The following is a 14055-nucleotide window of genomic DNA, read 5'->3' on the forward strand; positions in this document are numbered from 1 at the left end:
CCTCGGGTCTGTTGACCACGGAGACAGCTTAGGTTAAACTAGGGATATCTAAGCCTCAGTTGTGTTCAGCTCCAGGCCCAGAAAAGCAGCAAAACCAGACAAGCCATGTTATAGCTGACATCAGGACGAGCTGCACTGACTAATGACCCCCTACCCTGGTGCTGACCAATCCCTGGAGACCACAACCCTGAAAGGACACATCTGTAAAGCTGATGAATATTCTACTGGGATCCTCCCTGAAACCTCCAGACAAATACCCTCAAGACTGATAACCCAGTGCTGCTCTCTCCATGGAGCACACCTATGCTTTTCCCCACCCCCAGGTCTGCCTTCCTTGCCTTTCTTTTTCATAAGCTGCAAGGGTATTTATTCTTTTGCCTCTGTAACTTGTTTCCTAAGCCCATTTCTTCTGACTCACTTCTTCTAGCCCTGTGACTTTCTAAATAAACTTTTACTTGTGTTTGAGTCTCAGCTCTGAATTCTTTCTTAGGCAGAACTCAAGAACCAAGGTTGTTGAACTGAGGTCCGGTCTGACTACACCAAGCATGCCAAACTCGCAGCCCACAGGTCACATGTAGCCCACAACGAATATTTTTGCGACCCAGCCAATATAACCGAATGTAAGAAACATTTTAATAAAAATTTCGTAACTTAATTTTTACAATATCCTGTAATACATAATCTACATATATAAAATGCTAAAAAGCCTAAGCAACTGGCCAACCTTCTGGTAGCTATGATGCGTAATGACCACCAGGGGGCAGACACTCCAACCGATAGCTATGATGCACACTGACCACCAGGGGGCAGATGCTCAATGCAGGAGCTGCCGAACTGTGGTGACTTGGCAAGTTCTTGGCAGCTGCGGTTCTCGGGTGATGCACCTGGAACCAGAGAGGAGGGCCCTTTGTATTCAGCATGTCTCTATTGAAATAATCCTATGTTTCTATGAAAATCGAAGCTTTTGTTTTTTTGTGGCCCACATAAACTTAAACCTTGTTTATTTGGCCTGTGTTAGCCTTTGAGTTTGACATGCTTGGACTATACCAATCTAACACCTGATGCTGTTTTGCCACCAACACTTAGAAATATTTGAATCACGAAACTACTCTAACATTTACTTTATGTGTCCCAATTCAATCTCTTCTTTTGGACCTGACAGTTACTAACTTAGCCCAGGGATCTTTTTTTTTTCATTTTGTTCCTAGTCGGACTCTCCAATGCCAACATGATATCATTTACCATAAATCAATCTTAATTTAATATTGCTGATTTTCTTATTCAAACTCTGCCCAAATTATTCCAATCATTCCACCTCATAAGGCTCCTGCAGGGCTGTATCATTTGAATCAATATCAGTGTTTGCTTCAGTCACATTCCAAAACACGTCATGTCTGTCTTTGCTCCTTTCCATAAAGGTATTCATCTTGTCTTCATCTAATCATTTTATTCCTGTTAAGCTGCCACTTAATCTCTTTCTCCCTCCTCAGCTTCCCTAGTTTCTTCTCATTCTATAAATATCTATTAAATGTAATGTACCAGAAACTTTGCTGTTCTGTGTGTGTGCTCATTTTCTAACTATGTAGAAGACAACTGGTTATTTCTATTCAATACGATCTGAACACAACAGCAAAGATCTCATTTCTCACTCACCACTTTTTTGTATAGCTTTCCTTATGTTGGCAAATAATGTAAAACAAATGTAAACTCAAAACTGTGTCACTGAAGACTACCTATGTAGTGGTTGTGTTGTTGAGAGCCCTGTGTAATAGCTAATGCATACAATGAGGGAAATGATCTGAACCTTTGGAACTGATTTCATGGATTACTGATGCTTACTCCTCTATAGCATTAACATACTGTAATCATCTGTCATAATGACATACCTAGTTATTAGGCAAGTAAAGTCATGGGTCTGTTTAATGCTTGTTTTGTAGAGGACTACCAGAGTACCAAAAATAGTTTGAAATGAAAGGAGTTGATAGTCCCATGAATATTTCTTTTCTCTAAAGCTTACAGAAGCTTTCATAGATTCTCTTTAACTCCAACTCAACTAATGTGTTGATATTTAGAGTAGGATTTTAGAGCCAGAGGTATGATTTGAGTCATCTTGTCTAAGCCCTTGTTTCACAGATCAGGAAACCAAGGCCCAGAAAATTTAAGTGATAAGTTTATAGCTTTATAGTTTGCCAGTGGCAAAACAAAGTTGTCATGACCTCAGTTCACTACTCTTTCTATGATAACACATATTAAATAAAAACAGAACATACACACTAAAAACAGTGTAGGCGAAAAACCCTAAAAAAACAAACACAATGATGCTGCTTTGGGTAATACGTTTGGCATCCAAAATTAGAAGTCATTTAAGAACTAAAAGTTCCCACTCTTATTGAGTGCTGTGTAGCATCTTTGATATTGCTTATCAAAAAAATAAGCAATAAGCTTTATAAACTAATGTTACATGAACTTTTTATCATGAGTTATAAAAAAATAATGAAAAATGAACATGAAAAGCAGCCACTATTACAGGTGATTTACCTTCGGGTAGATAGACTAATAAATGGGCATAATAGCCATGACTGCGTTAGCAATGGCAGGAATGAACATGTCAACTTTTTTTATGCAGGTAAATCTGTAGTGTACAACTGATATACATATCGTTTATTTGTAAGATGCTTCAAGTCCTGGGAAAAGTAACTAAAATTCACCCTTAAATACCATCTAGTGTTAATACTTGGCAACTGCATTGTTGCAGAATTGAAGGCAAATGATCAAATTAATCTTGAAATTAGAGTTAAAGGATTTAAGATATGCTTAGTTCCACTTCCACAGGAGACTCTGGGCATAACTACTGTGAATTTAATGATGACAAAACACTAAGCAAAGTTAAAAGTGAGGAAGCAATTGAAGGTTACGATAGTGAAAGCAATAAAGGAGTTAATAATAAAAACTGAATGGTACCAATGGAAGGAAAACAGATTCTTGGTAATCTTCCTTTTGAATTTATATGGCACTTGGTGGTAAAAAGAAGTTCAAAGAGACTGTTTTACTCAGAGTAAATATATACTTGATATTAACAGGATCATGATAAAGTTGGATATTTCAAGGGCAATAGAATATTTTATTTTAACTTCATGTTAATTATGCATGCTTCATTTTTTATTTTTTAAAAATATATTTTACTGACCCTTTACAGAGAGGAAGGGAAAGGGATAGAGAGCCAGAAACATCGATGAGAGAGAAACATCGATCAGCTGCCTCCCACACACCTCCCACTGGGGATGTAAGGCACATGCCCTTCACTGGAATCGAACCTAGGACACTTCAGTCCATGGCTGACGCTCTATTCATTGAGCCAAACCGGCCAGGGCTGCATGCTTTCTTTAAACTATCATTGGTCTTCTTTCCATTGCTTGGAAATTGATCAATGGAAGAATGACATGAAGATTCTCCTACGTTTTTGACTCAATGCAGATACAGTTCATTTTCTAGGTTATCAGATATTTCAGTTTTCAAATTCTATTTATATAAAATAACATACATCAAGAAATAGCTAGTGTTAAATTTTTTACTGGCAAATATACCTGTTCTTCTATTTTATCTTGTCTGTCAAGAGCAGCTTCAACAGCATCAAAGAACTCTTCTTCATTAATCAGACTGTTTGGACCTTCCTATTTGAACACACAGAAAAAAAAAAAAAAAAGCTGGTTTAAGAAAGTGGAAAACACTGATAATTCTGGCATTAACTCTAGGGAAAAGTTGAAAAGTGATTCAATAAACATTTCTGAACCAGTTAGTACACTAGGTAATATATAAAATATGAGTAACATATGCTTTGTGTAGAATCATGAGTATAACAATTCAATCACTCAGTACTCATATACTTACTGTATATTGACCAATATTGTATTAGGGCAATAATCTAGAGTAAGAGGTTGGTGAACTATGACCCATAGGCCAAATCCAGTCCACTGCTTACTGTTGTATGGCCTTTAAGCTAAGAATTTCATTTTTTAAATGGTTGGGGGAAAAGGAATGAATAACAACATTTCATGACATGTTGCAATTACATAAAGCTAAATTAAGTTTTAATGGAATATAATCTTCATTGTATTCATATGCATTGTCTATGCCTGCTACAGTGACAGAGTTGAGTACTTTTAACAAATACTTGGCGACAGAAACTGTATAAAATTGAAGAAAGGTAAGTACAAAGTTGCAGATGTACAGGCAATGAGCAGTACAGATTGGGTACTGAGCGGGATCTTCCTAAGCAAATAGAAATAGTTAATGGAGAAAGAAAAATTGAGCTGGCTGATGCTTGAGAGCCTGGTTAGATTGCAGAGCAGTGGTTCTCAATTGCCTGGAGAACTTGTTAAAATGAAAATACCCAGGACCCCATACACAGAAATTACTTCTCTGCAGGTCTTGGGTGGAGCTGGGAATATGCATGTTTAATAAGTCCTCCAAGTGATTCTCATGCAAAGAGAACCTCAGCTGTATCAGAAAATAAAAGTATAAAAGAACAATATCAAAATGGAAACAAACATGGTATGTTCCTGCTGTGATGGAATAAATAAGTGGACTGTAAGTTGAATAATGGCTTTACATTATGGTAAAAGTAGAGGCTGGAAAGGTACACTTCGGTTTAAGGCTCCCTAAATTTTTTTTTTAAATATGTTTTTATTGATTTTATACAGGAAGGGAGAGGGAGATAGAAACATGGATGTGAGAGAAATATCAACATCAACTGGCTGACTCCTGCATGCCCCCTGCTGGGACCAAGACTGCAACCAGGGCATGTGACCTGACTGAAAATTGAACCAGCAACTTCTTGGTACAGGGATTGATGCTCAACCAGCTGGGCAGAGTCCCCCCCCTCCCATACACCCCCCCAAATTTTTTTAATCCTCACCCGAGGATATTTTTCCATTGATTTTTGGAGAGTAGAAGGGTGCAGGAGAGACAGACACAGAGAGAAACATTGATGTGAGATATATCGATTAGTTGCCTCCCACACAAGATCGAGCCTGCAACCGAGGTATGTGCCCTTGACCAGAATCAAACCCGGGATCGTTCAGTCCACGGGCCAACGCTCTATCCATTGAGCCAAACCGTCTAGGGCTCCTAAATTTTTAAATATAAAAATAAGACACATGAATGACTGTTGGTGTCTCTATAATCTTACCAGTTAGACTGATAACCCAACGTCATCACTACTCCATGAAAAAGTATCTAGCAAAATCATTCCATCCCTGTCACAAGGTGGGCTACACAGGAAGGGTGGGAGAAAACCCCTTGGCACAGGCATATGAGGAATCTTGATTTAATGCAATAGTTCTTTTGGAGTTATGAGGACTCTCTCATAGCTCATTTCAAAAGAAAAAAAAATCCACAGAAACTTTTTATTCAGCTTCAACATACACACAGAATAGTGCATACTTCAATAAATTATCACTAAATGAATTTAAACATGTAATGACCTGTTGAATCAGGAGAAGAACAGTAACAGCATTCTAGAGGCTATCCTGAAGGATTCCCTGTATACAGTTAAAACATTTCAGCCGATCCGGTTTGGCTCAGTGGATAGAGCGTCAGCCTGCGGACTCAAGGGTCCCAGGTTCGATTCCGGTCAAGGGCATGTACCTTGGTTGCGGGCACATCCCCATTGGGGGGCGTGCAGGAGGCAGCTAATCTATGTTTCTCTCTCATCGATGTTTCTAACTCTCTATCCCTCTCCCTTCTTCTCTGTAAAAAATCAATAAAATATATTTTAAAAAAAACAAAAAAAAAAAACATTTCAAAGGCACTTAAATAGTAGTAGTATCACTTTGGTCTTTGTTGATATGAGAAAAATAGAAAATATCCAAAATCTACTCTGAACATATTTTCTGGTGATTTTTGAAAACTCTATTGATCATAACCACATCTACACTTTTAAAAATTATAATACACATTCAACCTATGCAATCATGTCAGCATCTCAGGAGTCTCCCAATTGGGAAATTCAGGATTAAAAAGTTCTGCTTTTGGGTGGTGAACACACATGAAATATACAGATGATGTATTAAACAACTGTACACTTGAAACCTATATAATGTTATTAAGCAATGTCAACCCAATACACTTAATACAAAATTTAAAAAAAAATACTTTGATAAGTGAAATGGGCAAATAAGAAAGGTACATTTTTCCTTTGATGGCAAATCTGAGAACTTAGTAATTGCATAAAATTTCTTTTATTAAAAAACAAATTTAAAAAACCCACTTTTATTTCACCTTCTTACCAAGGAAAAGAGCTATTTGTTGCTAAATCTATGGGACACACTCCACAGTCTTGACCTCACTTGCCCTATGGGCAGCATTTCTAATGACTCTCTTTGCAAGGATCTCTGCCCTTGGATTCTTAACTTCCTAGTTCCCCTCTACTAAGCACTCTTCTTGGGCTCCTGTGCAGACTCTTCCTCCTTTGTCTATCCCTTAAATGTGGGTGTTCCTTAGGATTCCACACTTGCTTTCCCACAGCATTTTTATTCATTTCTAAGAGTTCAGTCATCATCTGATAATTTCCCAAATTCATAGCCTGTCCATTCCTTTCCTAAGTGGTGTTAGATCTTTACATCTAATAATATGTAAGACCTCCTCAGATGAATGTCTCAACTCATGTGGAACATGTCTAAAACCTGTTCTTCCTCTACCTGTGCACCAATAGGACGAAGGCAGAAATCTGGGCCTGTTCTTGGATTCTTCCCTTTTCCTTCATTCAGTCACCACACCCTTCAATTCTACTTTACAAATATCTCATTTTTCCACATCTATTCCTATTCTCCTAGCCTAATTTAGACTATATTCAATTCTTATCTGTTATACTGAAAAAAATCTCCAAGTCCCTGTCACAACTCTCAACTTCAATCCACTCTCTTCACTGCAGGAAGCAAGAATAATTTTTCTAAAATGTAAATCTGAAAACCCTATTTGCTTAAATCCCATTCCTGAGGATCTGCACTATTCTCAGACCTTTTTATCCCTCCCTCCTTCTCATTGGGCTCCCAGCTCCATTGGTAAGTTACTCTGGGGCAAAATGCTTTCTCTTGCTTTGGGTCTCCAAATGTTTTCTTTTCTTCTAAGCCTCTACAAGGAACACTCTTTCTAGGCTATTTGCCTGGTTGACATCTACTCAACCTACTTATTCTTAAGGTTTCAGCTAAGATGCTGTTTCCTTTAGGAAGCCATGCCCACACTATTAAAAGTGCTTTATAATATATATTATTCTATTTGCCTGCTACTTAGTTTATATTACCATTAACATATACTCAGGAGGGGCCCTCAGGCAGGATCCTTGTCTGCTTTGCTCCTTGCAATCTCACCCCACCCCACACCTAGCACAGTGCCTTGTGCAATAAGTCTTAAGGAATGGATTTAAGATTATAAAGTAATTTCTGAGGCTATAGATGACAAACATTTAAACTTTGTTCAATAATAAAAACATCATAAATGTTGAATAAGAACCAAAATAAAGTCACATTTTGAATTAGTGTCATTTTAAAAATCCATGCAAGCATAGTACTGACACAATATAGATGGTTCAAGACTCTAAAACAGTGATGGCGAACCTATGACACGCGTGTCAGAGGTGACACGCGAACTTGTTTTTTTGGTTGATTTTTCTTTGTTAAACGGCATTTAAATATATATAAAAAAATATCAAAAATATAAATCTTTGTTTTACTATGGTTGCAAATATCAAAAAATTTCTATATGTGACACGGCACCAGAGTTAAGTTAGGGTTTTTCAAAATGCTGACACGCCGAGCTCAAAAGGTTCACCATCACTGCTCTAAAAGGAAGGGGGAAAACATAAAAACAGGCCCTAGTTTATTTAAAAATTGCATATTTAACTTCATATCACAAGGAGTTGGTGAGAAAAGGCTGAAGAACCCTTAACCATGTTCTTCATTAAAAGAGGGCAGTACAGGAGTAGAAAAGAATGATTTATTCAACAACACCATTAGAATAAAAGATTACCATATTATACCATAATTTTTAAAAATCCAGGTATATTAGTAACATATTTAGAAAAGACCATTAAAAAAGGAAAAAAGGAAATAGATAATTATTCGAGAATGCTTTTTAAACATGATATCAAATATAGAGATAAGTGTATCAAAAGACTGAGAGATTACATAAAAGCATAAAACTTTTATAGAGCAAATTTTAAGTGACCAATAAACATTTCTTTAGAAAAGCCTAAATCAATTACATCAATAAATAAAGCAATTTTTTTAGATTTGAAACTAGTAAACACATATACCTAGCACAAGGCCTCTCCTCCCTCCATCCCACTCTTATTCCCTGAAAGAAAACTGGTTTGACAGAAGTGGAAGTATATAACTATACTTATATATTGCTGAAAGTAAATAACTTAGTACCATATATTGATAAATTAAAAACATGGGCTTTTTGTGTATTTTTCTATAATCTTCCTATAAGAAACATTTATTTTATTTATAATATGAAAAAAAATAAGGTAACCTAAAATGGCAAAACAATATGCTTAGCATCAGAATAAAAATTAAAATTATAATAGCTTATATTTCAGTAATTTAGTTTATTAAAGCCCCAGAGAATAGCTAATTATATATATTTTTATACATTCTAGAAGAAATGAATTGACAGCTTAATAATTAAAAAATATTACAGTTCAAGTCTCATCATCATGATTTCTACATTTGGAAATCAATTCCAGCATAAAAAATATTTAGTCAATAGCAGCTGAGTTTTTTTCTTTAATCAATTCCAACATTCAATATAGTTAATAAAAACTTTTTTTCTCAATCAGTTCCAACATAAGAAATACTCAGTCAGTATCAGTTTTTTTTATTCCCTTCTAGAATAAAAACGGCAAGATTTTTTTCTTCTATTTTCTTAAATATAGTCTAACTATAATTATTTTAAAATATATGTATTTTTTATTGATTTCAGAAAGAAGAAGGGAGAGGAAAAGAGATAGAAACATCAATGATGAGCGAGAATCATTGATAGGCTGCCTCCTGCATGCCGCCCACCTGGGACTGAGCCTGCAACCCGGGCATGTGTACTGACTAGGAATCGAACTACAGTGACCTCCTGGTTCATGGATTGATGCTCAACCATTGAAGCATACCAACAGGGCTAACTATAACTATTTTATAATCCTATCTCTATCTCAATGGTACCCCTTGCCACTCTATTTAAAAAATGTTCATTTTACCCTGGCTGGTTGGCTTAGTTGATTGGAGCATCAACCTGCACACCAAAAGGCTATGGGTTCAATTCCCAGTCAGGGCACATACCTAGCTTGTGGGTTTGATTCCCTGTTGGGACATGTACGGGAGTCAACAGATTGATGTTTCTCACATCGATGTTCTCTCTCTTTCCCCACTTCTTTTCTATCTAAAAAACAATAAAAACTAAAAAACAAACAAACAAAAACACAACAAAAACATATCCTCAGGTGAGGATAAAAAAGTAATAAAAAAATTTTCATTTCAGGAATATCAACAATGTTAATGACAATTACCATATATATTTCTTATATATTTTTCTATAAAAACGTGATGAAAAATAGTTTATAAAATTTTAACTATGCATGTATATGGAAGGAAGATTTTATTAATTGCTCAATAAAAAAAATGAGGAAAGAAGTTGGTTTCACACATTCCAAACATAAAGGCAAAGTAATTATAATAGTTCATGCTCTACTGTGGATAAGACATCATAGTATATTGCACAAACTAAGATCTTTTTTAAAAAAATATATTTTATTGATTTATTACAGAGAGGAAGGGAGAGGGATAAGAGTTAGAAACATCGATGAGAGAGAAACATCGATCAGCTGCCTCCTGCACAGCCCCCACTGGGGATGCACCCGCAACCAAGGTACATGCCCTTGACCAGAATCGAACCTGGGACCTTTCAGTCCGCAGGCTGACGCTCCATCCACTGAGCCAAACCGGTCAGGGCAAACTAAAATCTTTTGTCTGTATAAAGTACTCAGGTTTTCCCTCCATAAGTTGCTTTTATTTAAAAAAAAAGTGAGTTAGAAGATAAACATTAAAAATCATCATCTTCACAGGGGAGATTAACACTTGTCTTATACAGTGGACAGGCAAAATAATAAGCCTTTTAAAGCCTATACTAAACTTTGTAGGCAATACCAAAAATTCTATTTCAAAGTAAGCCTAGCATTTATATATTATGATATATACATTTAATTAAAATAAACATAGAAGAATTATATATTTAGAACCTTTAAAGGTTACAAAAGTATAATTTAAAAATTAATCACTTTTGTGATAGGCATGCCTATGTGTTTTCCTTTCTAAGATCAAAATATAACTTCATACCTCATAATCAGGTCCTCCAAAGTGGGATTTTTTCTTAAGTTCTATCATGGCATTTTTGTATGCTTCCTCTATTCTTCTTCTTTTCTCCATTTCCTATTTCAAAAGAAAGTAAGTGAAAAGTCAAAATAAAACACCCACCCAAAACTGACAATATTATGTGCTGACAAGCGTGAACAGCAACGGGAATTCTCATCTATTGCTGGTGGGAGTTTAAACTGATATAACCACTTTAGAAAACTGTCAATATCCACTGAAGCTAAGCATTTATCCCCATGAATTAACAATTGTATTCCCAGGTATATGCCCAAGAGAAATGAGTGCATATATCCATCAAAAAATATGTACAAGAATGTTCCCAGAAGCTTTATTCATAATAATAAAAATATAAAATCCTAATAAACTTCTATCAATAGGAAAAATAATCAAATTAAAGTCAAACAATGAAAATTCATCACACAATGAAATACTATACAATAATAAAAAAAGAATAAACTACCACTAGATGTAACAACATGAATCTTAAGTCATGTTAAGGGAGAAAAAAGACAGACACAAGAGTGTATACTGTATGATTTCATTTATGATGTTCACGAATAGACAAAACTAATCAATGATCATGTATAAGTTAGAATTGTGGTCACCTCTTAAGGTGGTGGTAGGGGATGAAGGAACCTTGTGCTATAAAAGTTCTTTCTTGCCAAAACCGGTTTGGCTTAGTGGATAGAGCGTCGGCCTGCGGACTGAAGGGTCCCAGGTTCGATTCCGGTCAAGGGCATGTACCTGGGTTGCGGGCACATCCCCAGTGGGAGATGTGCAGGAAGCAGCTGATTGATGTTTCTCTTTCATCGATGTTTCTAACTCTCTATCTCTCTCCCTTTCTCTCTGTAAAAAATCAATAAAATATATTTAAAAAAAATTCTTTCTTTTTTTTAAAATATATTTTATTTATTTTTTACAGAGAGGAAGGGAGAGGGATAGAGAGTTAGAAACATCGATCAGCTGCCTCCTGCACACTCCCCACTGGGTATGTGCAACTAAGGTACATGCCCTTGACCGGAATCGAACCTGGGACCTTTCAGTCCACAGGCCGACGCTCTATCCACTGAGCCAAATCGGCCAGGGCTAAAAGTTCTTTCTGTATGTTGATCTGACTGGTGGTTACAGGGGTTTATACAAATGTACAAAAATCATCAAGCAGTGCACTTAAGATTAGTGTAGTTCACTATATGTATTACCATATCTTAAAAAATGATCCAAATCAAACCACACAGCTCAGCAATATTAAAAAGACTTAGGGAAAAGTGAAAAAGCATGCGAAATTACACATATGTGAGTCTACTAATGTAAGCAAACATCTTAAACGAATAGAATGTTTTTAGGCAGTGTGGTTAGATATGATAATTCCTTAGTGAAGGTTAAAGAGACTAAAGAAAAAAAGTTTTAAACTAGTCTAGATGAGTTGAATGATTCTCTTGAACCATTAGTCTAATAGATTTAAGGGGTTCTCCTGTTTTCTCAATACATTATTTTTTGTGTGCACAGGGAATCTTCTAAAAATTCAATTTGATCCACATTGGTATAGAGTTGAAATCTTTCAATATAGAATAGTTTGACTCCTGAATAATAATGAAGTGGTTGTACCTTAAATGGACGTTTTTATTGCCTGTTTTTAAAAGATACATATTTTGTCAGTCAATATGGCTACTTCACTTGAGAATTCTGAACAATTCTCTTTTCGTCTAAACATGGGGACCGTTTTAAATACACAGTGATATTCAAATTGTATGGCCATTCTGCCATTACATCAGTGTTGACATTGCTTTCCTAGTGTCCTGCTTTAATTGATAAGACCTTCAAATTCTACAAGCAATATGACTCACTGATGAAGAAGATTCTGACTGGCCCTAGCCAGTTTGGCTCTGTGGTTAGAGTGTCAGACCTTGGACTGAAGGGTCTCAGTTTCTCTTCCGGTCATAGGCCTCAGCTGCAGGCTCGCAACCAATCAATTTGTCTCTTTCATATCAATGTTTCTCTCACTCTGTGTCTCCCCCTCCCTTCCACTCACACACACACACACACACACACACACACAAAACAATGGAAAAAATATCCTCGGGTGAGGATTAACGAAACCCCCCAAAAAACAACAACAAAAACAAAAGATTCTGACTGATGTCTAGTCTAGTATCCAGAGCTGAAATACAGAAAATAGTAAAATTCTTCTAATTCTGCTACTTAACACCTCTGGACAAGTCTCCGGGGCACAATTCTTCTTCTATAAAATGGTGGCATGTTTCAGTTCTAACATTTTACTATTTTATTGATGTTGAATTATAAACAGAAATACTAAACAAATTCACTAAGCCGTACTTTACACTAGAAACTAAATATTCATATTGTAATATTATCAGTGTTGCAATTTAAACAAAGGTCAAAAGGTGAACAGTAAGCAAATGTTTAATGAATAATATAATGTCTGTTGAATGATATCTCAATGACCTTGGAAAATACACATAGTTATAAATGCAATAAGTTAATATTTAACTTTATAAATTTGTGTTTGTTAGTTTATACAGCTTAAATGCAGTTTCATATGTCATACAATAAAGCTGGGTAATATTAAATGGCTTATCACTCCCAATAAAGCATTGCTGTTATTACAAAAATGTTATTAATCAAGAATGCATATTGTACAGTTACTGAATATTTAACTGATGAATCTCATTAGGAAAATGAGGTTAAGATGCCTGCAAGTTTCAGAAGTACACCTACTACTTCTATCAACTCCAATACATTTTCCCTAACAAGTTAGTTTGGTTTAAATATTCAATCCATATATAAAACTTAAATGATTATTATTTAACAGAAAGAAAAATAGTCTTACCTTATCCATTCTCTTTTGCCAGCTCTCCTCACGTTTTACCATTAGTTCAATACAATGAGAAAGTGTAGCAAGGATTCCAGCAGTAGTTGCTTTAAAAGTTATTGCCTCTCCTTTAAAGTCTATACCATTAATTCCTTTCGGTGTTACCTGTGGAAATACTAAAAAAGACAGTTTTCCACTGAAAATCTTTCTAGTGGAAAAATAATCCTTCACAATTTAAAATTAAAACTTGTTTAGAAAACTAGCAAATCAGCCCTGGCCAGTGTGACTTAGTTGGTTGGAGTACTGTGCCATATACCAAAAAGTGCAGATTCTATTTCCAGTCAGGGTATATACCCAGGCTGCAGATTCGATCCCTGGTTGGGGCATCTGTAGGAGGCAACTGATCAATGATGTATCTCTCTTTCTCCCCCTCTTCCTCTCTCTAAAATATAAAGTAACAAACAAAACCCTAGCAAATCAGAGCAGGCTTTCAGAATATAATTTCCTTCCTGTTGGCTAACATTTAAAAATTTCCATTCATACTCTATCAGCAAAGAAGCTTATGGCAGCATATGTATTTTCAAGTCCTTTTTTCTGGATTCTATTTCCTGAAATCTACTTGCTGTGCTGCATTTAGTGAATAAAGTAGTAGGAGAACATATACAAAACTCTAAACGACCGGTTGACCGTTTGACAAGTTGCTATATGATGTGCACACAGGAGCTCAACACAGGAGCTGCCCCCTGGTGGTAGGTGCGCTCCCACAGTGGGAGCACTGCTCAGCTGACAGATGGGTGCCAGATG

General features: G+C 35.9%; 1 protein-coding gene across 3 annotated transcripts in view; it reads right to left on the reverse strand.

Annotated features, from left to right (window-relative positions):
- The window catches only part of CERT1 (ceramide transporter 1), a 101032-nt gene that overhangs the window by 27021 nt on the left and 59956 nt on the right, over positions 1-14055 (reverse strand). For all 3 annotated transcript variants that reach the window (XM_081089435.1, XM_081089433.1, XM_081089434.1), the window contains 3 exons: positions 13270-13427; positions 10386-10478; positions 3585-3671 (listed from right to left, as the gene is read on the reverse strand). In XM_081089435.1, coding sequence (XP_080945561.1) covers positions 3585-3671; positions 10386-10478; positions 13270-13427 — 338 coding nt within the window. The remainder of the gene's footprint in view (positions 1-3584; positions 3672-10385; positions 10479-13269; positions 13428-14055) is intronic.

The sequence above is a fragment of the Myotis nattereri genome (genome assembly GCF_964212035.1).
Source record: "Myotis nattereri genome assembly, chromosome: 4".
In the NCBI taxonomy this organism is placed as follows: Eukaryota; Metazoa; Chordata; class Mammalia; order Chiroptera; family Vespertilionidae; genus Myotis; species Myotis nattereri.